This window comes from Heloderma suspectum, chromosome 2, assembly GCF_057233095.1.
Source record: "Heloderma suspectum isolate Gila_16-S chromosome 2, 16-S_ref, whole genome shotgun sequence".
NCBI classification, from domain to species: Eukaryota; Metazoa; Chordata; class Lepidosauria; order Squamata; family Helodermatidae; genus Heloderma; species Heloderma suspectum.
Genome location: NC_139459.1, coordinates 254,677,300 through 254,705,173, shown reverse-complemented (window position 1 = coordinate 254,705,173; position 27,874 = coordinate 254,677,300). Strand labels below are relative to the sequence as shown.

General features: G+C 45.2%; 1 protein-coding gene across 1 annotated transcript; it reads right to left on the bottom strand.

Moving 5' to 3' along the window:
- Window positions 1–10,304: 10,304 nt before the first annotated feature.
- On the bottom strand, window positions 10,305–11,198 carry SPRY4 (sprouty RTK signaling antagonist 4). Its single transcript, XM_084832412.1, has one exon. It carries the CDS (start codon window positions 11,196–11,198, stop codon window positions 10,305–10,307), a length of 894 nt encoding a protein of 297 aa, XP_084688538.1.
- Window positions 11,199–27,874: the final 16,676 nt, after the last annotated feature.

Genomic DNA, 27,874 nt, shown 5'->3' with positions numbered 1-27,874 from the left:
CAGGGATGGAATTTAGTGGTAGGCAAGGTGAAGTAAATCCCATGAGGTAGCTCAGAACTCCTGAATTGCCAGCTGCAAAATGGTGGAAACATCGGGAAAACATAGGCAGGGAAACATTGGAGAAATGCCCTTTGACTGGGGTCAGTGAGGTCATGGCTAGGTGAAAGACACACCCCTGGGCAGGGCTATCATACTGAAGTAAATGCGGAGGGTTGGTGCACACCGTAACAGAAGCGCAGACAAGCTGAATTAAAGAAAACAATTGGATTAAAAGTAGTCTCAGAAAAACTGTTTTTTTGGCACAAAACTCCAGGGTGGCTGCAGGATGGCCATATCGTCATATGCCTCAAATGACCTCCAAATGCAGCAAACTTGCAGCAAACCCCCCATGGGGATAACCCCCTGGAAGCAAGTCGTTCCTTCTGTTCCTATCCACTGAACAGCTGATCAGTGGCAAGTTTGGGAACAGGAAGGAGAACCTGGTGCCCTAACATTTTTCAAGTTATTAATTAAAAAATATTTTTTCTGAAGGGTCAGGGAGTGGAGAGCTTTACGAGCACTATTAGAAGTCCCCAGAGGCACCGCGTTGGGGACTCCTGGCCTAGAGCATTGAATTTGTTGGTGTGGAAAACCTAGGTTCAGAGCTACATTTAGCTAGGAGTAGGGATGTCAGAGAATTCCACCACGGACTCCAGTGAGGCCAGATTCTTTAGAATCTTTAGATTCTTTAGTCCATGGTGGAACAGCCTCCCTATCTGCCACCAGGTAGGGACGGACCTACCTGGTGGCAGATGCAGTAGCAGCGGCGGCTCCGGCAGCGGCGGCGGATGAAGCGGCAGCGGTGGCGGCTCCGGCCACTGCCGGGCTGCTGTGGCCGCAAATGGCAGCCATCGTAGCGGCTGCCATTTATGTCCCTATGCTTGTCCGTGATAGGCTACGTGTATATTTACATAGCCTGTCACGGCTAAAATAGGGACGCTTTACCAGCAGAGCCAGGTAAGTGGGGTTTCGTACACCCCTAGCTAGGAGACTTGGACAAGTCATGGCCTTTTGTCAGGGTCGCTTGCTGGTGCCCCATCTACATGGGGGGTTTACTCTGGCTCTACTGCGCCTCACAGATGATCATGGCAGATGATGTAACCCCCGCTGCTCATCAACTGTGCGTTTTTCTGCCCAAAAGGCCACGTCTTTGCAAAGTTGCTTTGCGCCAGATGTTCCCATCATGGCAGCCTCAGTGTGGTTTGGGAGTCTGTGTGACCTCAGTTGGTTTTGGTGTGGGCTGGGGGGAGCAGTACTGATAGATGGAAGGGAAAGTTGCATCATGAAAGATGGGACACGAGGAGAGGTGTTGTCTAAACATGCCTTCTTGGGAGTCACTCATTCTCTTCCATTGCACTTCACTGCAAGCGGGCAGAGGGGCAGGGAGCAAGCCTCCATTCATCCAATGCCATGTACCTACACAGTTGATGACATTCAGTTCTACTTCTGGGACTCCGCCCACCCAACCTCCAACTAGAGGTGCCGTTTGCCCAGTGACAGCAGGGTTTTTTTTAATGCATACCCTGCTTTACTGGCTACATTTGCCACGGGAGGAGCAAACCTGATTTCATGAAAATCTGGATTTAAATGGAATCACCTCAAAAAACATCTCTGTGTAGATGGGGCCTGGGAGAAAAAAATGCATCTTTGAACTCTCAGAGAAATGGTGAGATATATATGTAACAAATAAATGATAGTACTTCTTTTCCAAGGGAAGCTCGGAAGGCAGCAACGAGGGAGCGGGCCTTCTTAGTGGTGGCCCCCCATGTGTGTAACAAGCTCCCTGATGAGGTCCGCCTGGCGCCAACATTGTTATCTTTTCAGTGCCAGGTTAAGACCTACCTCTTTTCCCAGGCATTTGGCAGCACATGATGCATTTTAATCAGTCCTGGATGTATGTGTCTTTAGTTACGTCTGATAGTTCAATGTTGGTTTTAATTATATGTTGTTTGTGTATATTGTTTGTGTGCTTTTATGTGCTTTTTTGTAAATGGCTTTTAAACTTTTTATATTGTATTTAATGTTTTAACTTTTGTAAACCGCCCAGAGAGCCTGGGCTATGGGGCGGTATAGAAATGCGAATAATAATATAATATAATAATATAATATAATATAATATAATTAATATAATATTTATGGATGTTGACATGTACGGATTTGTTTACCAAAAAAAATTCTGCAATTCTTGTTCGTTAGCATTTAAATATCCATAACATACATACATAACATTACATACATACAGAGAAAAACAGTCATGGGGCGGGGGGGGGGGTTAATTCAAAAGACATGCATAAGTGATACCTCTTGTGCTTAGTGTTTGGGTATTTTTTTTAAAGGAGAAAAGGGCCTCATAAGAGTATTTTCAAAAAGGGACCTCTTCCCCCTGGCTTCTTTATGGATTCCCACTTTTGATCATACTATTGCTTCTCTCCTGTTCTTTTGCTTCCAGAATCTTCTGTCTTACTTTTTGTTTTTCCATAAGTTGAAAATTAGATTCTATACAAGGGGAACTCCTCAAAAAATTACCATCAGTTCTTTTGTCTCAGGGGTTTTTTGCATCCCCATTTGGTGATACGACTATTGTGTTTGCTTAGTCATTTCCCCTTTCAAGGTGCTGGAACTTGTCTGTTCCCTTTGTTGACTGGATTTGGAGGGGTACAAATGGCTTGCTGGGCACAGTGGCCGCAGCACCCCCTATAAAAATCTTCCATGCTCCTGCAATGCTGTCCAAATAGGCAGAAGAAACTTTGGCACATTTAGGGCACAAGCCTATGCATGTTTTGACAGAAAAACATCCTACAACTCCCAGCATCCCCCAGCCAGCATGGCTGGTTGGGACATGCTGGAAACTGTAGGACTTTTTTTCTGTCTAAACATTTGCTAATTTTTTAAAACTGAAATTACAGCAAAAGAAAAAAAAGAAAGAAATCATATACATACATAGATTTGTATATAGCCATATAAATGAATACATATGAAATGCATATATATTTTCTGTCTAAACAGGCATAGGATTTGAAACCTGCCAGATCATGTTTTGCCCACAAGAGGTGCAGGTGGTTGTCTTACAGATAAATGAAAGTACTAGTGCCACACAGTTTCATCATTCTCTGAGGAAGCCGTTCACAAACCTCCGGGGCAGTAGATAATTAGGCAGTGAGACAGGCACCAGGGCCAGCGTCAAGGGTACGCGTGGCCAGGCACGTGCCAAAGGCCCACACACCAGCGGGGGCCCACTGACAAGAGCCCCTTGGACTGGCTCCTCCTCTTCACCATGGCAACCTGCTTGTTTACCTGCCTCTCATTCTGGCCCAGACAATGGAGGGGTGAGGAGGAGGAGCAGGAGATACCACTGCCTTCGTGCTCAGTGGCTCTCTGCCTGTCAAGCAAGCAAGCAAGCAGGAGAAATGATGAGGAAAAGAAAGAGGCGCAGTAGCATCTGCTGACAATGGTGGTGAGAAGGTAGACTCACGGGGGGAGGAGAGGGCCCATCGAGGGTGTCTTGCCCACAAAAATATGGAGCTGGTGCTAGCAGCCACCTCAGGCAGCAGATGCTGCAGGGTAGAGAGCCGCAGTGAGGTGCTGGACAGAGCTGTGCTTGCCCCATGGCCTGCCCTTTGGCCCCTAGGCTAGGCTGCTGCCGTCAGGTGTCGTGGACACTGTCCCATCACCAGTGTAGGATTCAGCCACCACTCCAGTTAGCTTCTGTAATTGGAATGGGGGTAGGTGCCATCTTGTCTTTCTCCTGTGTTTTGCCTAGTGTGAACTAGGCCATGTTGGCCTAATGATCAACTTCCCCTTGTTAGCCATAGGATGGAAATTTGGGCCTTTTGTGGAGCGTGGATATTTGTCTCCTAACACTGCTATCACAGAGAACTTGACTTTTCATTTTATGGATACAGTGAAAGGCCGTTATTTCAGAGGGGTTTCTCGGCCCCCTACCATGAGATAAAAACTATTTCACTTTGACGTTTATTGGAGGGCATGGGTGAAGGATTTTGGAAGCATTATTCAGAATGACATTTATGGGCTTACATACAACTGATAACAATAGAAGTAATGGTAGGCTGTTGGTTCCCTCCCCACTTACAAGTCAGTGACTACAGAAATAATCCTGCGTCACAGAGATTGCTAGTACCCAGGGTGCGGGGGGGTGTGTGTGTACAGTGCTAAAATTCCAACAGCGGTACCATTACTTTTGAAAACTAATTGAAAGAACAGCAAAACCAAAAACCTCAAACCTCATTCTGTGATGCCAAGGGGGCTCAAGACTGGTTTTTTCTTCAGGCAACAGCCACCCCCTCCCCTGTGCTATCTGGCAAACTGTTTTTGGAACTGCCCGCAGTTTAAAGTTGGTTTGGTGATACTGCATGAGGGACTTAGCTTTTCAAAGGAACTAAAAAAAAAATCCTCACTGAGTCGGTGCAAGGCTCAGGACCCTTGCATAAGCCTAGACAGCTCTTGGGATCTTGGCATGGTATACTTAGGATATAAGACAAAAGAGAACGCTGTACAGAGCAAGATGAAAAACATTGAATAAAAATATCTGAATTTCTCCCTCCCTTCCACCAGAAGGTGCAAAAACAAGCATTAAACAAAAGCACAGAAGAGTTGAACTTACTAATAATTGATGTATGTAGGCTTTCCTTACAATCTGCTAGTCAACCTATCCTTTTCAGATACCGTCATTTATCTCACGTACACTCACAGACACACATACAGAGTGCCACTTGCTTGGTGGAAAATACAAAACTGAAATAAGCAAATCTATCATCTACCCCAGAGGTGGGCAACCTTTTTTTTTAATTCACTTTTTATTATGAAATGTTTTGGCCTACAACTTCCATAATAGCCAATGGTGAGGGATCATGAGAGTTGTAGGCCAAATATCTGGAGGGTCACAAGTTGTCCACTCCTGATGTGCCCTAATAAGACAGGCTTTTCTTGACCTCTTGCTTCTCATGACTTCTATTCCAAGATTATTAGTCACCATTTTCCCTTTTCAGACTACTATGTGTCCTTACATAGTGTTTTGCCCTTCCCCCAAACATAGAAACATAATTGGCCATTTACCCAGTTCACCTACCAATAAGGTGTACAAAATTATGCATGGTGTGGAGAAAGTGGACAGGGAGACATTTTTCTCCCTCTCATAATACTAGAACCCAGGATCATCCCATGAAGCTGATTGGTGCGAGATTCAGGACAGATAAAAGGAAGCACTTCTTCACACAGTGCATAGTTAAACTATGTTATTCACTTCCACAAAACGTAGGACAAATCTACACCGTATGTCATATCATTACACTCCAATCATCATTACGCTATATCCCTTTTGTGCATTTATATCTCATAGGACACACAGTGACATCTGATGTGGTATTTTGGATAATGTGGAATAAAAATCGGGAAATAACACTACAAAAGTGGCGTATCGAATGTGTAATGTGCCCCAGCAGTAGCCAGTGCATTTTAATACTGCCATAAAGCAGTAGTGTAGCTCTAGCTGTAGTGATGGCCACCAATTTGGATTGCTTTAAAAGGGGATTGGACAAATTCATGGAGGAGAAGGCTATCAAGGGCTACTAAGCCTGATGGGTATATGCTGCCTCCAGTACCAGAGGCAGCATGCCTATATACACCAGTTGCTGGGGAATATGGGCAGGAGGGTGCTGTTGCTCTCATGTCCTGCTTGTGGGTTTCCCATGGGTAGCTGGTTGACCACTGTGAGAACAGAATGCTGATCCAGCATGGCTCTTCTTATGTTTCTATGTTCTTAAGGCTTCTGTCCTTCACCCTGCCTCCTTGTGCTATTTTTTCACCAGCCCGAGGAAATTTGTTCCATAGTCATTGTAATCCAACTGGGCGGATTGTAGCACACACTTTGGGAAAGTCTAAGACAAGCCTATACCTTTTTAGATATTCAGAACCATGTGCCCCCTTCTATAGAGCTGCCACCTCCTACTTTGAAAACAGAAGGATTTCCTTTAAGACAAACTGAAATCTCCTGTCACAGCACATTTCTCAGTATGTGCTGTTTACCGTTGCTACTCAAAAAGTGTGTTTCAAGAAAGAAGCCACAAGATATTTGTATATTTAACAATATATATTTTATATATAATTTCTAGATCAGTACATTCAGTTTAACTTGTTTTTCTTCACAAACAGAAGAACTCTTAACAATAGTAACTTCTAAAATAAATACTATTAAAATAGAGCTTCAAAATAAATATTCTATACAAAGGAAAACTTCTGTGGTAATTTATTTTTTTCAGTTGAGGGAAGAAGTAAGGAAGAGGGAAATCTTGACCTCTCCCTGTAAAGCTGAATAAAAATAAACCCAAACATGCACAGTGCTCCAAGACAGACATTTAAGAAGGCCAGGAGGGAGAACAGATACTTGACTTTGCTAAACCAATGAGAGCGTTTCAGAAAGGCCAAAAAAAGTAAGGTTTGTGCCACCCCTTACAATCCCCATGTCTCATTCCAGCACTGCTCAGTATAATGTTACAGTACATCTCTTGGAGAGAGAATTGTTTAACTTGCTTGGTATGTGGGATAGACACACATTCCTTAATTAGTCTGCATTTCTCTTGTTAATGTGGTAGAAGATAAGGGGGCTGCACCTGAAAGCAGCCCTCAGGACAAACGGGACCACTGGTGGGGCAAGTGGGAGGACAGTGGTCTCCCTAAAGCTGATGCCATCAATTCAGCAGACTAGACTACATTTTGATTCAAATGGCTTTCCTTCTAATCAGGACGCAGCCTCACCTGCTGGGACAATACAAAAAGGAAGTTTATGCTTTAATTTTTGTGAACCACCCAGAGAGCTTCATCGATGGGGCGGTATAGAAATATAATAAATGAAATGAAATGCTCTGGTAAGTTCCCTTGACCCTTGGGAGCTCAGGGAGCTTTGCTTAATTTCAAATGTATGTGGCCATATTATTCTATCCTTATAATACTAAGTGTCTTGGGACTGGTGGCAATGTTAAAAGGAGGGCATATAACTTAAGAGCAGATGATAAGTTGGGGAAGAAAAGGGTTAAAGGAACAGTACGTTGGCTGGTGGGGTGAGGGGAGTGGAGTTGGGGGGAGAGAGAAGGAACCTTCTGCTGGCACAACAGCCAAGACCATCTAAAAGGAACAGTGTAATGTTGTCCAGGATCTTCTTGGGCTGGTCTAACCCGGAAACCTTTCAATGCTCAGCAAGAAACTTGTCAACTTTGTTGCTAGGCCTCAAGGAAAGAATTGGAGAAACATGTCGACAGACTGCTAGACCAGAGGGGGGCCTGGAAGATACAAGGAGCTTCATTCTGCTACATTTCCGAAGTCATTCTTTTTCTGGCCTTTCTGTTCTAGCACATGATCCACTTCGATCAGATTGGCATTGACAGATTTTGACATTTTTAAAAGCCCATAAAGAAATGTAAGTGGTTTACGACTATGTACAGTAAAAATAAAAGGCCTGGTTTCATTTGTGTGTTTTTTTAAAGTACAAGAAATATAGAAATGTTCTGGGTGAGGATGTAAATGTACAAATTGGCAAAGTGCTGACCCACCAGTTTGTTCACTTCCTATGGACAGCCAAGCCAACTAGAATTTGCAGTTACTTGATCAGTCCTGTCCCACACTAACAGGACCATAAGATACAACAAAGCATACAGGTTTAGGTGGAGAGGGGGGACTTGTGGCCCTCCAGATTTTTTTGGCCTACAACTCCCATCATCATGGTGAGGAATCATGGGAATTGTAGGCCAAAAGATCTGGAGATCCACAAGTTGCCCTCTGCTGGTTTAGGTAATGGATAGCATTGGGTATGTTGCTGGATATCCAGTTTATTTATACTCCGAGGACCTGGTTCATTATCCCTTGGAAATTGACAATGATTTATACATTCAATAGTAGTTTGGCTAAGATTCTCCTTCTTCTTTCCCACTCCCTCATTGCCTGGTTCCCTCACGTTTGTGCAAGAATATACATACAACATACTCTGCCTAATCCAGCAGGAACTTGTGAAACACTCTCCACTGAGATGAATGGGGGTGGCACCAGAGCCCTCTTACATATCTCCCATTCATTTCAATGGGCAGAAGTTCCCACTGGATGCACCCAATGTATTCTTGGCAAGGCTAAGCTATACAAATCAGTAACTGACAACACAGATGTAGTATCCCTTTTTCTGTGAAATACTATATACATAACTGGCAAGTATTATAAATATAAAAAGATTAAAATATTTCCCAATCAATAAATATATACAGATTTTTTAAAAATAAAAGTCACCCATGATAAGCAAAAGTGAACAAATTCTGTCCCCACCCCTTCTCCCCAAAAGACGGCTCCCTTCTGTCACTAGAGTGGTGTGTTTAATTTCAAACCCGAAATCACATTTGCTTGAGGATACAATGTGGGTGTTGCCTAGGGTTTGCCTAATTAAACAGGGTAGTTCTCAGTCAATCATTAGAGTGTAGTAATTCCAAGTTCAACCCACCCAACCCCAGTCACAAAACAGCAGAGATTCAAGAGCAGCTTTCTGCATGAAACAAATACCCGCTCCATTTGATTTGTGATATTAGTGGACAATTGCTTTCTGCTTAGCACCTTGTGGTTGTCAATAGAACAGGGTTAATCCACTTTTAAGGGAATGCAGCATTGGCCATAAATAGGGAAGCTGCCTTCCCCTCCTGACCAAAATTTAACAGGCCCTCATGCAATAATCCTCCCCTAGTATTAGTGAATAGATAGATGAGGCCTAAAAGAGTTGGCTACTAAAAACTGGGCGGGTTGTAACAAAAATGCAGCTCTAGCTCCACTCCCCCCGCCAAGTACTTAGCGGTAAAATAGACATATTAAAATTTCCTCTGTATTTACAAAGACATACAATTATACAGAAGAGACCAACACTGAGCAGCAACAACAAAAGTGAGGATTAAAATACTGAGCAAATGCTATTTTGCCAAAAACATCTGTCTTTCATGGGAGCCTGGGGTTGCATTGATATCTATTTAAAAAAAGAAATGAAAACCCAAACAAACCCAAAGTATGTACAAATACATTGTGCTCAGTTTATATTGACCTTGCAAGAACAAGGCAGAGGATGGGTAAAATATGGAAGTTTTCATAGCTTAGCCTCAAACACTTCTGTAGCTTAATTTGATTAAGCACAATTTCTTTCAATGGGGAGTGGGCTGCTTAAATTTAACTGAAATGCATTTATGAGACTGGTGGCCTTGAGAATTATGCCTCATTTTTTGCCTTGTAAGGTCTTGCTTGTGCAATACCTGAATGTGCTGTTTGATCAAGCATTTATTGATGTTAAAATGTGTGCTCAGAACCTCCTTCCTCCTAAAAATGTGGCTAAAAGGGGATCTCTCAAGCACTCCCATTGGTGGGAATGTCACTGAACAAACAGGGCTTTAGCTTCAAAGCTTGCCAGGGCATTTCAGAATCAAAGCCTTCTATATTAGTTAGCCCAATTGAAGACAATAGGTTATGTCCAATGAAGCGATTGCCCATTTGAGACCTTGGCATCATGGACAAAATGAAGGTATTCCTCCCTGTGTACATTTTAATGACCATGTTTTTATAGCAGTAAGTTAGAATACATGCTTTGCATCCTAACTGTACAAAGCCCCCAACAAAGGGAGAAGAGTAAGCAGGGCTACAAGGTCAATTGAAAAGGAATTGCACAATGTATAGAAAGACATTTTTATATATAGATGTTGTAAATGGGGCAACAACAACAACAAAAAGAGGTGGTAGGCAACTGCTCCTGTTAAAGTCTTGACAAACATAACCCTTTACTGCCAACAGTCCACCAGTAATAAATAAGCATTAAGAAGATGGGGGCCCTGAACGGAATGGCCTTTGAGGAATGAATCCTCCTTCTAGTTACGGATGTACCTGCCAAGCCTCTCTGTTAATTATTCTTGCAGTTATGTCGACTTAGCAAATAGCCACTGCTAAGGACCAGAACAGAAGTCTTCAAATTACCCTATGCAGTAGATTTCTGCCTTTGCTCTGCAAAATATTAAGAAACCTCCTTCAGAGCTCCACTGTATAAGTATGGATCACCACTTCCAAAACCCTGAATTCTCCAAAGTGCTTCGGTTCCAAGAAAGAGATATTTATCTTTGTTTGTTGAAAGCAAAAGGCTGACACATGTTAGACTTGCAACACAGGTTATGAAACTCCCTTCTTGTTGTCTCCCACCCCCACCCCTACATACTTCCCATGCCTGCCCACCCCCCTCTCCCCAGAGATCAAAATGGCTTCTCTGGTCTGCTGCCAACTTTCCCTTCCGGGGAGGCTTTACAAATCACGCTGTTCGTGTTTTTACACCGACATCCAGGCCGACTCACTTGGTCATAGCAGCGCTGTGACAGCTTCACGCAGCCGGTGGCTGGCAGGTAGCACAACAGACAAGGCAGGACCAGAGAAAGGGCGCTCATGAAAGACCACCGGGCACAGCAGTTCGAATGGGAGCAGGAGCAGGGATGGTCGGCACAGGAGCCTTCGTCGTCCTCATTGGTGCAGTGGTAGAAGATGCCCTTCACCAGGCACATGCACGTGGAGTAATTGACCAGGTTCTGGGCTGAGCACAGGCACTCCTGATTGCAGAGCCAGCAGGACGGCAGAGTCCTTGGCAAGGCACACTCCTTGCACTTGCATTTTCCACAGGCTTCACACAGCAAGAAGTGCTTGTCCAGCTCTGGAGGGGTCAGCCCCTTCAGATCCAGGGGCTTGCAATTGATCACCTTGGGCTGTATCCGGACTGCCCTTGGGGAGGACTGGTCTGCCACCGGGGCTGGCGCCATGTGATCCAAAAGCCTCTGGTCGGAAGAGGTGCTGCTGCTGCTGCTGATGGAGCTGGGCCGCCCACTGAAGGAGATCCACGGGTGGGTGATGTCTTGCTCACATCGCTGAGGGTGGAGGGAGGGTTCGTGGTGGCTCCGGGGATGCTTCTGAGCAGCCAGCTGGGCCAGAGTGGGGTTGTCTATGTAGTCATTCTCGATGTGCGTGGTCTTCATTTGGTCAATAGGCAGGATCGTCAGAGGATGCTGCAGCCTGCCATATGGGATGCGGCTGTCTAGGACAGGCTGTACCAGGGTGGAATTGGGAACCACAGTAATGTTGTGAGGCATCCGAGGCTCCATTGCTCAGGCTGTCCTTCAGCACTGGGAAACACTGCTTTTAAGTGTCCTGAAAGAGAGATTGAGGGAAGAGAGAAAGAGCAAAAGAGTTCAGACATTAGCTGTTACTGTCACTGTTCCAACAAAGTCTCATTGCTTTTGCTGTTCTTATGCCAGGGTGGACATAGAGCCAGCTGCTGTGTAACTCTTTGTGGTGTCATCCCTATAGAGGGGATAACACGATTCAGTGGTAGCTGGTGTCCATTGGAACTGCTGGGGCAGGGCACCTAAATGTAGGCGGAGCCAAGGAGTTGCAGTAGGCAGAGCCAACTAGAGCATGAGTTCAAAGCAGAGGGGAGTGGGAACTCAGCCACAGTTGGGTGTTTGGTGCCCTGCCTGCCTAGAAATACCAGCTGTCTCTGACATGCTTACACCTGTCTGCCTAACATGGAGCAGGCTTGTGAATGCATTATGGTGGCAGTCCAAGCAATGTCTTCTACATTTATCTCTAGGTAACTGCAACCCTATCTTCATGAGAAGGTTTTGTTTTTTCTTTTAAAAGAAGACCTACAGAGGAAATTGCACCTTATCTCAGCCTTTCCCAACCTGGTGCCCTCCAAATGTTTTTGACTACAACTCCATTAGCCACAGCCATTATGAGCAATGGTCAGGGATGGTGGGATTTGTAGTCCAAAACATCTGGAGAGCAACGCACTGGGGAAGACTGTTGTATCTCAACTGGGATACGGCTGGGAGAAGGCAAGACAGAAGAACATAATTCATGCTTCAGCCTAGAAAAAAATATAAGTCATGTGAACATGAGAAGAATGTGCATAACAAGGTAACCAATCCAACACTAAGCCTAGTGATCATCCAAGTAGAGATCCTCAGGGGTTGACAACTTGTGGTCCGCCAGTTGTTTTGGCTTACAACTCTCCTTATTCCTAATCATTGGCTATGCTGGCCAGGGCTGATAGGAGTTGAAGGGCAAAACACCTGGAAAGCCACAAGTTGCTCACCCCTGATCTGTATGCACATGTTCATGCTAAACACTATTGACGTTGTCTGAGCCCATATGCAGCATATTAATTCCCAATTACAGCTTTCTTCCTTTTAATGATAAGAGAAACTGTGGATGCCATGTCCAAGCCCTTGAGTTCACTGGGCCACATTTAAATACTTGTTTTGGTAAACACACATCCCAGGCTAGTTTGTCCTCTACTGATCCCTAAGAGCCAAACTTAGCTAAGAGGGCACCACTGGTTCGATCATGTTATGTATGTCACAGGGAAGCATTGCTCTCAATGGAGAGAAGAATAAAAGTCTACAGGGGGTTTTGTCCCCCTCTGATCTTTTTGTGATGGCTGCAATTGGCCCACTGCTATCATTGGGTCCACAAACCCTGGGTTCAGAAATGCAGCACTACTTTCCTTCCTTTCCCCAGCCCAGCCTCAGGGGCTGAATAGCCCCTGTTGCTGTGGTCAAAGGGGGACTCCCAAAGACCTACTGGTCTTTGCACGGTACTTCAGAGGAGACTCTTACTGCACGATTGTCCTGTCTCATTCATGGAATGGTATAGGGTGGTCCAGACAGTGTTGAATCCCATTTGTAACCCTCCCTTATTTTCCCATTACTTCTTCCCATGTTTTTCTTACCACAGAAAATACGTTAAGTAGGGAAAGAGGAGCCCCACAATGTCTTTTTTAAAAAATTGGTGCACAAAAGTACATACATAACAATTGGGGCGGGGGGGATGATTTGTGAACTATGCAAAATATAGCTACCCCTGAAACCTGGCCTGATTCCAAGATATTTTATTAATGGAAAATAGAAGTTCACTCATCCTGAACCCTAGGAATAGGAAAGTTGGCCATTAAGCCATGCAAATGAAGACACTCCCCGATTCCAGAAGTAATGAAAAACAAACACACACTACCCTCCTGTTCACATCGACGGTTTTCGGCATGCCTTCTCATGCCTGGAATTCATACAGCTACGTGTGAATTCACATCCCAATTTTCATTTCAGTGTAACAAATAACCAGGTTATTTGCAATTTCCCAAAGCAGTTTTTGCTCTGGCCCATTTGTCCTGGGGAGTCAGAACGGCACTGAGATTTGGAGCAGCAATATAATTGGCACTCACATCTGTCCCCCAAACACTTTGTCTAACTTCACACCAGTCAGTTTTTGCCTAGGACATAATGGCTGCATTTGCACCTAACACTAGACCATGGGTTTCTGATGATGATGTCACAGCGACCCGGGTTACACAATCAGAACAAGCCACTGTGGCTTGAGCCACAGTGCATGCTGGCATGTGCCAGGCGTGATTTCCATAATCACTGACCAGGCAAATCATGTCCAAACCCGAGCAGCATGGCTTGTTGGAGGGGTTATTAACCCATGACACATGGATTATTTGAGGGTTGTTTAACCCTTCAAAAAGTCATGCTGTCAGGGTTCAGACAACATGATAAGCTGTGGCTGGGCAGTGAATATGCAAATTGCACTCAACACCCAGTGGCTTGTTTTGATTGTATGAACCAACCCAGTGAGTCTAGGCTGTCGTGCTCCCCCTTCCCTCTCCAGTGTAGCCATGATGAAATTGGAAGCTTCTACTCTAGATTAACTGCAGTTTACCATTATGTCCAAACTCTAAACTATGGTTAATCTTAATTACGTTTTGTTGAAACTGTTGTTTATGAAACTGGCTTTTAAAAGCAAACCATAGTTGACTGACCACACTTTAGGATTCAGACATAACACTTAACTGTGGTTAAGCAGAGGAGGTGGGGAGTGAACAAGCCTGAGGCTGGCTGTGACTTGTCTTTATAATGGTAAAGCAGGGGTGGGGAACCTTTGGACCTCCAAATATTGTTGGACTCCAGTTCCCATCAGCCCCAACCAGCATAGCCAAAGGTCAGGGATGATGGACACTGTAATCCAACAACATCTAGAAGACCAATAATCATTAATTAAAAATAAACCCTACCCCCATGCTAAACCATGATTTAGCAAATATTTTCCACTGGTTCGCTCCCCTCTTTCCCAGTAAAAATAAGCAGAGATAAATTCCTTAAAAGCATATTTCTTAGGCCCAGCTTTTAAAGGCGTTGTTGCTCTTGACATCAATGCACTGGACTAGAAAGTAAAAGAAGTCAAAAGTAACATCATACATTCTCTGTCTGCCCTCTGAAAACAGAATTTAGTGACCTAGCTGAAAATCAGAGCAGAGGGCACAAGATACTTTAAAATATTCATAATATTTTTCATCCAAACACCAACCAGCATAATATTTGGCTTAAATGTTGTTTACTAGATGACCCATCTATTGCTAGTCTCTAATTTCATTGGAAGAGTGCAATTTATACTGGAGGCCATCCAGAGATTCAAATGTAGTGTAGGACATGAAACCACAGGAAGCAACTAAACTTAAATCAAAGAGCGGAAACGGCTTGGTTCAAATTTAGAGAGTACACATTGTTTTCTGGTGGAGCTGCCACTTCCTTGCAGTGACCTTTATATTATTTATTAATTATGTTTTTAAGAAGATCAAATTAAAGAAGCAGCCAACCAAATACATTCCTAGTTAAGGTTGAGAGGAGAGGGCTGTTGAAATCTGTAGAAGCAGAGAGATAAATAAATAAGGAAGAGTGGAGGAAAACAAGGGTTCAGATATCCAGAGAAAAAGATGGGAACAGGCAAAGTGAACATCATAATAAGTAATGCAGAGAGAGAGAGAGCTAATACACCAGATGTACACACAGATACATGGCACATTCCAGGAAAAGCATAATCCTATATGAGTCTACTCAGAAGTAAATCCCACTGAGTTTAATGGGACTTACACCATGGCAAGTATGTATAGGATTGCAGCCCTAAGCATTTTTAAGTCCCATTTATTTCAAATAGGGATGTTGATTTTAGCCCACACATTTAGGGTGTACACTGATGTACCTTTTAAAAAATAACCCTTTGCTTTTTTGTTCCATTGTGTGAGCCTGGCTGCCCTCTCTTCCCATGACATCACAACACTTTTCATAGTAGTTGTCAGTAATTCATACATCTGTGTGTGTGTGTGTGTGTGTGTGTGTATATATATATATATATATATACACACACACACACACACACTCCATATCTATACATACACATACATGTGTCCACACACATATACATATATACACATACATGCATTTTATAAAAAGGAAAATGCATTTTAAAGAGCTGCAAAACTACTTGCAGGTGGGTGGGTTTGTGATGCTGTAAACGTCAACCAATCAGTGCTGAGCATACCAGGTTCCTGCTGCAAACTTGCAGAACCAGTTTCTCCTGAGCTTGATCTTGGATAGGGAATTTTATGCCTATAGAGAGTGAGCGAGCACACTGAGTGTGCTTGCACAGTGGCAGTGACAGGCAACGTATGTCTGCATTCACACCTAGCTGATCATGAACAAGTTCAGCTCTACTCATTTAGTGACACGCTTGATGTGGATAAGGGGATAGCATACAGCTAAGAATAAAATAAAATTTTATTTAATCTGTGTTACTTCACAGAATATTGGGAGCTTGATAACAGTGTGTGTTGTGCACGTCCAGGAACAAGATAAAAGTTATCTCTAGTTAATAGCAAATAAACCTCTGGTGGTATTGCCCTTTATAAAAATATCAGGTTTTAACAATACTTTGTCTTTACCTCAATCACTCAATATCATCTATCTGTTCCTTTTAAAAAAACACAAAGTATCAGGTGTCCATTGACCTCTTGAAGTTAGGAATTTTAAAAGCTTGTAATACACATGAAGCCTCTACAAGTTCTAGGAAAAAATACACCCACAACCAAAACTATCAATGAGCAGATTTAGGAAAATTTGCATTTTTGCTGAAACAAGGTCCAGTGTCAAAAAATCTTGACTGAAGGTCAGAATATATTATCCATAATACAGAGGGTGAATTGCTTGCCTGGATCATACACATGAGAATTTTAAACTTTAAAGCTTAAAGATGTGTATTATTTCTTTTGAGGAGCTGTATTTCAACTTTGACTGCTGATGATACAAATATTGACAGAGACAGATAAAAGCAGTGAGATTAAGACAGGCCATCACACACCATTTATTTCAGTGACAATGGAATCACCAAATCAAGCTCTGAAAAAGGTGAGCATCTACCTTTAACTGGAACATAAATCTTGTATTTTAACTTTATGGCTTTTGAAACAAAATGCATGACTGGACTGCATTTATGGCAAACAACACTGTCGTACTTATGCCTACCACCATGAATTGGGGAGGGGGGGAAACACAATAATCTAAAAGCTAATTTAAATATAGAGAAACACCATGTACACCACTTTAGAATGCAAGTGGGAGAATATGTACTTTAATGTTTCCCATCTTAAAAGAAATCATTGCACACAGAAACCTCATCAGGAAGAAGTGTTTTGTCCCAAATGTTTTTCCTGACATGTTAGCTTTCCACATATAGGGAAGTTAGTTTTTAATGAGTGGAACATTCAGACACACTGCCCTCCCTCCATTAGTATGCAGAAGTACTACAGTTGAGGAAGAACTGCAGTTCACACTGTTTCTGCACACTTGAAATAGGCCTGAACTAAGAGCCCCTGTGGCCCTGGGCATGATGAAGAATATCACATATTCCTCTTGTGCAACAATATACATCCGTCTTGTTGTGTTACAATTAAGGGTTTTCCAGTTGAACAGCTTTCACCGAAGAACCCTCAAATCTGTCCCGAGAACAATGTATCCTTGCGTCTCTGTTATATTCCTAACACTGCATTGTTTCCTTGCTACATCTGGATTCCATCCATCCTTCCAAACAGCTCAGAGAGATATACACAGGTTCTTGTAGTCTCTCATTTAGGTACGTAGGCTTGTAAACCTACTATTTAGGTACCTACTTTGACTACATCCACCATTCACTGGAATTATCTCCTTAAGGTTGGCATAGCAGTCAGCATTTGAGGGGGGAAACATATCAAGGACATAAAGGGAGACACCAAATCGAAGTGAGACATGACAGGCTCTGCTTTAAAGACAGAATAAAAATGACCATGTGGGTGGAATAAATCACCCCACATAAAGTGTGAACTAGCCATTTCCACAATATTTGTGCTTCAGCTCAGCTGGAAAATCTGGGCTTTATGCGGGAATTATAAAGCTTGGCATATTTTAAGCTACATTACTTCTAGCTAAACATTTGTTTGCTGATGTGGCAAGTCAGAGGAAATCAATTTAATGCTGTTTGCAGGTTCTGACTATTTTATGTGAAGGTTTGGGGCTCTGTGTTATGCAGGAAAGAAAGAAATGGAGTCACTACTAGGCATATAGATATAAGACACTGAAAGCTTAGTACTGAGGTCACACAACACACAACAAGTTGAAGAGAACTAGTAAAAAGTTTAAAATGTATTTCAATAGGTCACATAAGGCAGCAGTACATTTGGCCATGGGTCTATGCCTTTATACCAGGGCAGAGCATGAAGTGGGGCAGACCTCAGCACGTAAGCCATCCTATACAAAGCTTTACAGCCCCACCACCACCAAAAAAAAAAAGGCTGCGGGGAGGGGAGGAGGTGGAATGAAGCTTTTGCTTGCTTTTATTGCAATTGTCAAAGCAAAAAACAAAATAAAATAAAACATCTAAACAACAGAAAGACATGCAGACTAGGGTGTGTCCCCCCCTCCCATATTTCACCATTTTTTATTCAGAGACCACTTGTGTGTCAAAGCAATGGCCATGTGGCCATCTGTTTTTAGTCACTAGTGCAGTCTTCCCCAACGTAGTGTCTTCCAGATGCTTTGGACTTCAACTCCCATCAGCCCCAACCAGCATGGCCAATGGTCAGGAATTCTGGGGGTTGTAGTCCAAAACATCTGGAGGGCATCAGGCTGGGGAAGGCTGCACTAGTGTTTGGATTCCATGATTCGACCTCACCATGGGGCTCGCCAATGGATTGCCAATGCAATGGGGCAAGAAAGACGACATATTAGTTGCTCGTGATTTCGATGGCAGCTATTTCTTATGGGATTCAATTCCTTGTCTTAGATGCTTACCCCAGTTTTGCCAGTGCTCCCTAAACTTAGCCTTTCACCTCAACGTTTGGACCCTACAGAGCTAATTAGCTGTCAGGATCAAGTGCAAGCTCAAGTTCAAAGCTTGCCTTTTTAGATGCATCCCAATAATCTAGAAGGATTTTCAGTCTGCTGTATTATCAGTCTATCCTTTGGTATGCCCATGCAACTATCACCAACCTAAAATGAATGTACATTAGAAAGGGAAACCTATTATAGCCACTGGAGAGAAGATATCCTTCCCCTGAGGATGCAAATCAGTACAATAGCACTATAGATTGGAGCCCAAAATCTCCCCCAAACTTAACAAGGCTGTTGCAATAGACACACCAGCAAAAATATGATTGTGGAATGGAGCTGTTTTGTTTCCTCCAGCAAAATCCATAACTTATACAAGGCACTTGTGGGGAAGTCATAGATTATTTCATGGAAGCTTCCAGTGGTTTAAGATCAGTGCCTTCCCTGTTCCAACCACATCTTTAGCTGAACTTGTTCCCCTTACATGAGTTCACAACCTAAATGATTTACAACAGGGGTGGCTATTTTGGATTACAACTCCCATCAGCCCCAGCCAGCATGCCAATGGTCAGGTAATACGGGAGTTATAGTCTAAAACATCTGGAAGGCACTGGATTCCCTCCTCCCAATTTAGAAGAATGTAGGAAGGACACAGAAAAAGGTATTTCTCTGCTTTAGGTTTGTCATGAGAAGCTAAGTCATCTGTAGTTTTCCTCCCCCAAACAGTATTCAAGCTAATAATGTATTCAGATAAGAATACAAAACACTTACTAGCCTGCATAAAAAAAGTAATTGTCTTTATTATTTATCCCACACTTCCTTTAGAAAGCTCAGAGTGGTTTACATGGGGCTACCAGAAGTCTCCTATTCAGGTTCAACAATGTTACAGTATCAAGTGCTCCTAGGCTAAAGCAATGAATACAGAATGATAGTGATCTCTGTCCATTATAAATACAAGTATGAATTTGGCTCCCACAAAGTCTAGCACATTAACCATCAGACAAGGCCCAGGAACATACACCTTGATAAGGGGTCACCTGCCAGCATTGTCACATGGGGAACACCTTGAACTAGAAATGGAACATTAGCCGAGAGCCATATGGTGTAGTAGACAGTGTTGAACTAGGACAGGGAAGACTTGGGTTCAAGCCCCACCCAGCCATGAAGCTCACTGCATGACCTTGAGCCAGTCACTACGTCTCAGCCTAGTCTACCTCACATGATTGCTGCGAGGATTAAAGCTTTGGAGGGACGGCTGGAAAGACAGAAATAAGACTGTGCAGATTTTCAACTGATCTGCCAAAACACAGCAGGAAAAAGAGGTGCCAATAGAAATGTTAAAACAATGGGGCAATCCAATAGGCATACTACCATAGAGTATTCATTCATTCCAGTGGGCTTGTCTAGAATTCCACATATGCCCCATTGAAACAAATGGGGTGTATGATATCTCGCCTTGGGGGGCTATGCATTGCTTTAAGAGGATTGCTGAATGAAGTGACAGCTATTCTCAAATATTCAAGGCTGCCAATAGTTCCAGTGAAATCAGTATGTAGTACAAGATGGAGATTCATTACATATGGAAATCTATAGTGCATTTCCCTGCTCCCCACCCCAGAGAGAAAACACTGCACTGCATTCACCACCCAGATGGTTAAATCCCAAAGATCACTAGGAAAGTCAAACACTCTTATGGCAGGTAATTAAGGTGATCCTTTATAAATGGAAGCAAACTTCCGCAGGTAGATCAGCCAAGGTTTAGCCTCGAGCCCAGAACAGTGACAGTTCCTTAGTAAGGAGCACTTGATAGTGTGAGATAGAGATTGGTGATGGCACCTCCCAGGCTAACCGGTTGCATTTCCTTAACAAATGAACTATTCTGTGCTGTGGCTTGTGACTTGATCCCTCCCCAGACTAACTGGAAATATGACCAGTTAGCCTGAGAGGTGCAATTTAAAAAATCTGAATTGCATGCTATAGGGTGCTCTGTACCAAGAAATTGTCACAGTGCACGGCTGGTTGATGTACCTGAGAAAGCTGCCTTTTGTTGTTCAGTCGTTCAGTCGTGTCCGAATCTTCGTGACCCCAAGGACCATAGCACACCAGGCCTTTCTGTCCTTCACTCTCTCCCGGAGCATGCTCAGGTTCATACTCATTGCATCGGTGATCTAGCCATCTCATCCTCTGCCGTTCCCTTCTCCTTTTGCCTTCAGTCTTTCCCAGCATCAGGGTCTTTTCCAGTGAGTTTTCTCTTCACATTTGGTGGCCAGAATATTTGAGCTTCAGCTTCAGTATCAAAGCTACCTTTTACCCACAGGCTATTAGTATGAAAATGTCATGGCAGGACACCCTGGATTGAAATAAAGTTCCTTGCTTCCACCGGTAGGAAATTGTCATCCATTGTCATCCATTCAATGTGGCTGCCTTCCAGATGTGCTGATCTATAAAACCCATCCTCTCCCCGCCAGCACCGCTGTAAGCCCAACACATCTGGAAGACTGCCTCAACCATTTACCCCAGAGAGTTTGCTGCAGTGTTGCACAGTTTTGCTGCAACATGGCACTCTGATCATTTCAGGCAAAATGGGAAGCAGGTACAGGAATATTTGTAATGGATTTCTACTACCCAGGAATGGCAAAATAATGATGTAAGTATATTAAAGCTGCACTCCTTTGCTCACAGCCTTGTGAGTGAGTCCCATTGAACAGAATTTGACTCATTCTCATGAGATGTACAGCCTAAAATAAGTTTAGCTTCATATAATAGATGAGAGACAAAACTTAAGACAGAAATCGACTCCCCTGCCTCCATCCCCTTCTTCTCCAGTCTGGAAACATTCCATGTCTTATCTTATATACTAACAGCAAACTCATTCTCCCGAGAATGGATCCTTAAGTAGCCAAAATGGCGCTAATCCACATGCAAGAGGGAGGCATTAGTCCAAAGTTTGCAGAAGTACAAAAATACTTTAGGCAAAAAGAACCTAAGGGGGCAAAAAACAAATACTTCTGACAGCCTAATGCTCAGTGGTCAGAGAATGCTGACTGACTGTGTGAGGGTCAGGTGGGGTGATGGAATGGAGTATCCTGCAAGCGGGGACATCTGTCTGCCTGGAATCCTGAGCATAAGCACTCTACACTGAAACACTTTGTTGCAGGTTCCACTTATAGAGGAGTTTTTCCATCAGGGTAACCATTCTTTCATAGTAAGAAGCTTGCATATTTCATAGGATACTATCTGAGAATTATATTTCAATCAAAATATACGTGGTACTATCTAGCCCAAGCCAGCTGGACTGGAGAGTTAAGTGTGACTGAACCGTGCCCTTAGACAAAGATCAGAGAGCATGAAAATCTGATGATGACTATAAAGGAGAATGTAAAGCAGCGTTAAAAGTGGGAAACTTAGGGAATTTTAAGTCCCCACCACCCCAAATGGTCAAGAAAGAGCAGAAACCTTTTGAACTGAGCAAATGTGCAATAGCTGTGGAACTTTAACTGCTCTTGTTGAATGTCCGAGAGAATCCTGGCATGAGTTGAGAAAGTATTCATTCCTCTTTGACAAAGGACTTCTGGAAAGAAACAAGGCAACAGGGAAAGAATCTGAAGAGAAACTCTCTCTGAGTGAACTTATGGTGCACTCTTATTCTGGGGCGGGGTGCCATCATGACGGAGGCAGCTCACCTGTCAAATGCTTAAGAGTGGTCAAGCAATTGTCATGCTGTAGAGGAACACCAAAGGAAGATATATATTCACAAAATAAAGGGGTCATTCCAGTAAGCCATAACTCTTGACATAGTCATGGCTGCTGTCTCTCATCTGTGCCTGAGCAGGTAAACCTTCTGGAAGCAGAAGGAGTGCTAGGCTTGGAGATCAGCAGGATTTCCAATCAACTATCTGACAGAACAGCCAGGCGTCATCCCCTGCTGGCCCATCCGTTGTGTAAGTCATTTATACAGTGCCAAAGTGTTAATTTGCCATGGGTGCCAAGAGAATATAGTGTCACCATTGTAAAGGAGGGCCTGGTTGGATCAGATCAGAAGCTCTCTCTAGGACAGAATAGCCTTCCCCAAGTCCCATTACCCCCAGCCAGCATAACCATTGGCCATGCTGGCCAGGGGTCATAAGAACTGTAGCCCAACACAGCCAGAGGGCACTAGGTTGGGGAAAGCTGATCTAAAACTCTCCTGCTTCTGTATCATAATGTGCTGGAGAAAGTGATGCCGCTGTCCTCACTAGGGCCCGACAGCTGCCTGAAAACCAGACTAAAGATGCAGCTCAGCCGAACCCTGTCCATTTCAGGAAAACCCAAAGGGCGCCCGAAGGATTTCCCTGCTTGCTTTCCTTCAGGATGAGAAGCAAAGGGATTCCCTGGGACTGACCAAGCCAGTGGTAAGAAAGGAGCCACTGTTCACAAGAATTGGATGACTTGCAAGCTCTACAGGATGAGCAGGGGTGCAGGAAGTCAAAGCTGGCACCCACCTTCACAACACCCAACAGTGCTTAAAGACTTGATGCTGCATTAATGAGCACTACTTGAAATATATCAGCAGGTGTACATTAAAAGATTTGCTTCCAACCCCACATGAGATCTTATTTAGGTTTAAACGACATCCTATAGCCAAGCAAACTGGTTTCCAATTTCTTCATCAACTATTTAGTGTTGTTTTTTTTTACCCCAAGCCCTACTAAATCAAGGGAATTTTGTGATCTTGTGTGCAGCAGCCTTACCTTTTCAGATAAATTGAAGAACTAAGCTAGATGACAGGGACTACGTCCTTGAGAGGAGTCATACTGGTATATAAGGCGTGACATAAAATGGGTGCTGGTGATTGTGAAATTCTAGGGGTTGGGGTGGCTGATCTAAGCCTTTAGGAGGATTGTGGCCAAGTACTTGTTTTTTCTGTTCAAATGCTGGACTTCCCCCCCCCTCTTTTTATACAGAAGGTATCCAGCTCCCTGGGAATTCATTTTTTCCCCAATACATACCAAACAATACTACGTGATTTCTAAGTGACAAACATTTCTGAGTTTTCTTAAATGTTGACTATTAATGCTTGAGCTGCCAAGGCACATGAGACAGTACTAAGTGAGCAAGCCTAAGCACTTTTGCCAGGCACATTGAATTCATTGGGTCTTACTTCTGAGTAAGCCAGTTTACAATGAGGCTTCAAGTCCTTTGTGATTGCTACAACCCCGTTGGGGCAAAAGTGAGATGCAAATTGAGCAATAAGGCAGAACTTGGTAAATGGTGCCCTAATGAATTTTATGCTCCATTAGTGTCAGACTGGGAATGTGAAATATTGTGAGGGAATACATGCATTTTCACAGGCTTCTAAAGATAACAACTCTGTGCATAAACAGAGTTGGTCATGACTTAACATCAAACACATGGGTTTTATGCTTTAAAAGATTAGCCTCAGTCCTTTTGGGGAGCGGGGGAGAAGGCATTCTTTTAAAAGGTGCTTTAATGTGGCAATTGCCAACCCAGAACTACTGGCATGAATGGAACACAGTAGTCTGCAGAAAGCCGCACATTTATCACATGGAGACATCCTCAATAGGGTTCTAATAAGTGGAGAGCAGACATTCCCCCCCTCCCCCCGAAAGGCCACTTCTCTGTCATTCATGTTTATATTAAGGGGACAAGTGAGCTGGTGGAAAGAAGCCAGTCACAGAGATCATTGTGATTCAGTGCACAAGTTTACGATACTCCTTTTAAAAAGACTCCAGATCAAGGAAGCTAGGTTAAATATTGAACATACCGATTAGTGATGGGGGGGCGGGCAGGGAGAGGGAGAGAAGGAAGAAGCTAGAGGAAGAGAAAGAGCTTTAAAGCCCAAGCTGCAGTCTCTGCAGACAGCTCACTCTCCTCGTGAATTTTACCTTTGTATCATTCAAGGCAAGGCCATTAAGGCAGGGAGAGAGCGAGAGCGCACCGTTTTCTAATTTTATAAAAGAAAAGAAAATCGTCTCTAAACTGGCATGGGGCTGGGAAACCCTCTGCTTTAAAATCTCTGATGGCCTCACCCAAGGCTGATAAGAGGAGGGCGAGGGGGGTTGACATTGACATTTCAGGCCCCTTGGATCGCAGTCACGTCAGGTTCTCCTGCAATACACAATGGGCCACCATCACCCCAAGGGGTGGGGTGGGTGTGGGGGAGAGGTGGATTGCCTTCCTCCTCCCACGATTGATGCGCCCACTGCCCAGAGCTGCGACTCCTCGTCGGGCTTGGCCTCTTGGCCAGGCCCACCACACTTGCTCTGCCGTCCGCCACTTGCTGCCGGGGACAGACAGACCTGCTGCGAGGGTTCGCGTCTCTCCTGGAGCTGCAAGGCTGTGACGCCACGGCCGGGGCCAGCGAACGCGCAGCCCTCGCCTCCATCTGCGCTACGCCATAGGTGGAGAAGGCCCCGGCAAGATCCATGTTTCTCTCCCTCCCTCCATGTTTGCTGCGCACAGGTACAGCCAGAGAGACCTTGGCGCACCCACCCTGCGCAGGTCCGAGTCCAAGGCAGATGCGATCCCAGCTTATCTCAAAGTTCAAAGCCGGAGCAGCCAGAGCCGCACAAGGGCGACGGGGGGGGGGGGGAGCGAGGGGATGTGGATGGGCCAGAGGTGAAGGGAGACTTTCCACCCACCGAAGGCAGAGGCGGCATTGCAGGAGCGTTAACCCGAGCGAGAGCGCCAGGGAGCAAAGGTCAGGTAGCAGTACGGAGCTGGCGCGCCGGCGGCTCGCCTCTCAAGTGCCCCCTGTTTGCGGAGAAGTCTCCGGAGCCCCTTCCCGCGAGCGAGACCGGCCGAAAGCGACGCAGACAGGGCCGGGAGGAAAAGATCGGCTTTCCTGCGCTCGGGAGCGGCGCGGCTTGTCAGTCCGGAGGCGCGTGGGTTGATTCATCCCTTTCACAGCAAAGGCGGTGAGCAGCCCAAGGGACCGACTCCTCGTCGCGCACGAAGCAGGGTTGGGGGGCCCCGCACTGCTAAGATGTTTGGTTTTTATTTTAAATCCCCGCACCAAGAGTGTCCCGGCACCAAATAAAGCCACATCTTAGTGCCAAACGCAGAGGCGCACGCGATCTCAGTCACGCCAAGACAAATGGTACAGTCACCTCGAGCAGAGCACAAATTGTTTTTTTTAAAAAGATACATTCTCATTCCCTCTCTCTCTCTCTCAATATATCTAGGTTCACGAGTAGATTTCTGTTGAACGACACCCGCCTTTCCCGCAGAAGGTCAGTTCAAGACATCCAGAAAGAGAGAGGAACGTTCCCCCCACGGGGCATAATTTTTCTCTCACCCCGTATATTTTACCCACAAAGATGAACTGCCTACTTACTTTAAATAATCCAGCCAAGATCATTTCTCAACAGGCGAGTTAATCCTAAATCCGAGACAGATCACGAGCTGTACCTGCAAGGGGAAAAAAAAATTGGCACGAACCACCCCCAGTTCACAGGGAACGACCTACAAGCGCTGCGCTGTCAGCAGCAGCCGTCGCTTCGCTATTGCAACAACTGCTGCCTGGGAAAATGGCTATTTTATGAATGGGAGGGAAAGGGTCTCTTCTGCGCATGCCTGTCTTCCCAATTCTATGAATGGGTGGGCGCTGGAGTTCTAAAGCGCATGCTCCGCTCTCATTTATGAATGGGGAGCCGGAAGGGAACTTGTTGCAAGTTAAGGATGGATGTATGCTGGTGTTTTTTGGTGTGGGGTTTTTTTTATGAATGAAACGCGGCAGCTGCAAGCAGCTGCGCATGCACCACGCACACACCAGCCTTGGGCTGAAGGTAAAGCAAACTGCGGTACAGGGAGGGAGTGGATGTACGGTTAAGACAGAAAGAAAAGGGAAATCGGACGTGGCGGAGGAATGCCCTTGATCTCTGGGATGGCAGGAGGCTGAGGGCAGCTCGGAGGGAGCGTGTGACGGTGGGGCGTAAGAGAGAGGCTGCGTGCGCTGGAGCGCCCCCGCGGCTATTCACCTTGCAGATGCGAGGCTCATTCCACCCCCCCCACCCCCCGCGTCCCGGGACCACCAGCAGCCCGAGGCTCGCTAGTCCCGCGCCCTGTCATGACAGCCTGCATCGCAACCCGCCCTTCCCCGCAGCCAGCCGGGGACAACCAAGGGCGACCTCGGGGCGGCGGAGAGATGCCGCCTTCTGAGACCGCCGTTTCACGTGTAAAGCAGCCTCTCCTGTCTGTGCACTGGACGCCGGCGGATTTCAGCGGCCTGCCGGTTCTGCTGCGTTCCCTCCCCTCGTGGGCCTGTCCTTTTCTCCAAGAGCAGCTGTCGTGACTCGGAGGAAACCTGGGATCCCTTCGATTTAATGTCCTTCTCACTGAAAGCGCCCCCTCTGCTCTGGGGCGGCGGCGGGCGAGGGGGGCGCCTGTGCGCGTGAGTCCGCCCCCGCCCCGCGGACGCACACGCAGAGCCCGGCCCCTCCGTCCGCGGGGCGCAGATGCCTGGTCCTTGCTGCCTCGCTCACGTTGTCGCGAGCGAGAGAAAAAGGGGCGAAAAGGAAAACTTGAGGCAGGGACGTCATGTAATCCGGGTCTCAGCCCCGGAACCTCTTTCCAAAGCCCGGGCTCAACGCCTGGATCAGGAGGGGCGGGGGGAGGGAGGGAGGGCAGGTGTCCGGGACCCAGCCTCCCCGCTGGGCGCCGGCGACCAGCCGCCATGAGGCCGGGATTAGGAGAAGGCCTCTCCTGAGCCCGGGGTGCTTTAATTGGCTGGAAGACCCCTCCATCTCTCGCGGGGGCTCCTGGATGGCGGGGCGCCTAGCGCTCCTACCAACCCCGAGGCATTGTGCAGCGATTCCGTCCTTCCCTCCTTCACGGATTTTTTTTCTGGTAAGAAAAAAGCCCGAAGAAGTGATGGGAAAGCGGGGGGGGGGGCGGTATTACAGAGGGAAGGCCGCGGCGGCGGCACCTGGCCGCCTCCCCCCCCCCCGCCCCCGTAAAATTCTGTGAACGAGGCCGGGTGATGGCCCGATAAAAACTTCCGCTGGAAGCAGCGCCCAAACATGTTTTATTCCTGCGCAAAACGCAAAGGCAGCCGTGTTGGCCATAAAGAGAGCTGGGAAATCCACGCAGCGCAGTACCTTTATTACACTACATGGTAATAAAGGTATTACCATTTTTACTGCACATAACAATGTGCAAGCTTTATTTCAGCACGCAGTTGGATCACTGATACTGCTCTGGCTAAACACGTTATAGCCCAAACCCTAGCTGTAAGAGGTCCTGATGAATTAAATTCATTGACATCTATGTAGTCATTTCTGTGTAGAACCCATTTCTGATGCAGCAAGTAGTCCAAACTTGAATGGCAAAACTGTTATGTCTGTGATAGTCTACTGACAAAGTTGCTTATCTGAATTTGTGGTATCCCTGACCACTGTAAGTGTCTATTCAAAAGTATTTCACTCCCAGGAAACTGGGTTAGGATTGTAGCCTTAACTTGGAAAATCTGGCTTCCATTCAAGTTCAACCATGATTTCAGGTACCTGGCTCTCTGTTTCATCTTCCTGTTGGTCAGAATTGAAGTCTTACAGCCATTTTCTTGATTTATATTGATTCAGAAGTCCCAA

Coding starts and splice junctions, on each gene's coding strand:
- SPRY4 (XM_084832412.1), bottom strand. CDS start 11,198: ATGGAGCCTCGGATGCCTCACAACATTACTGTGGTTCCCAATTCCACC.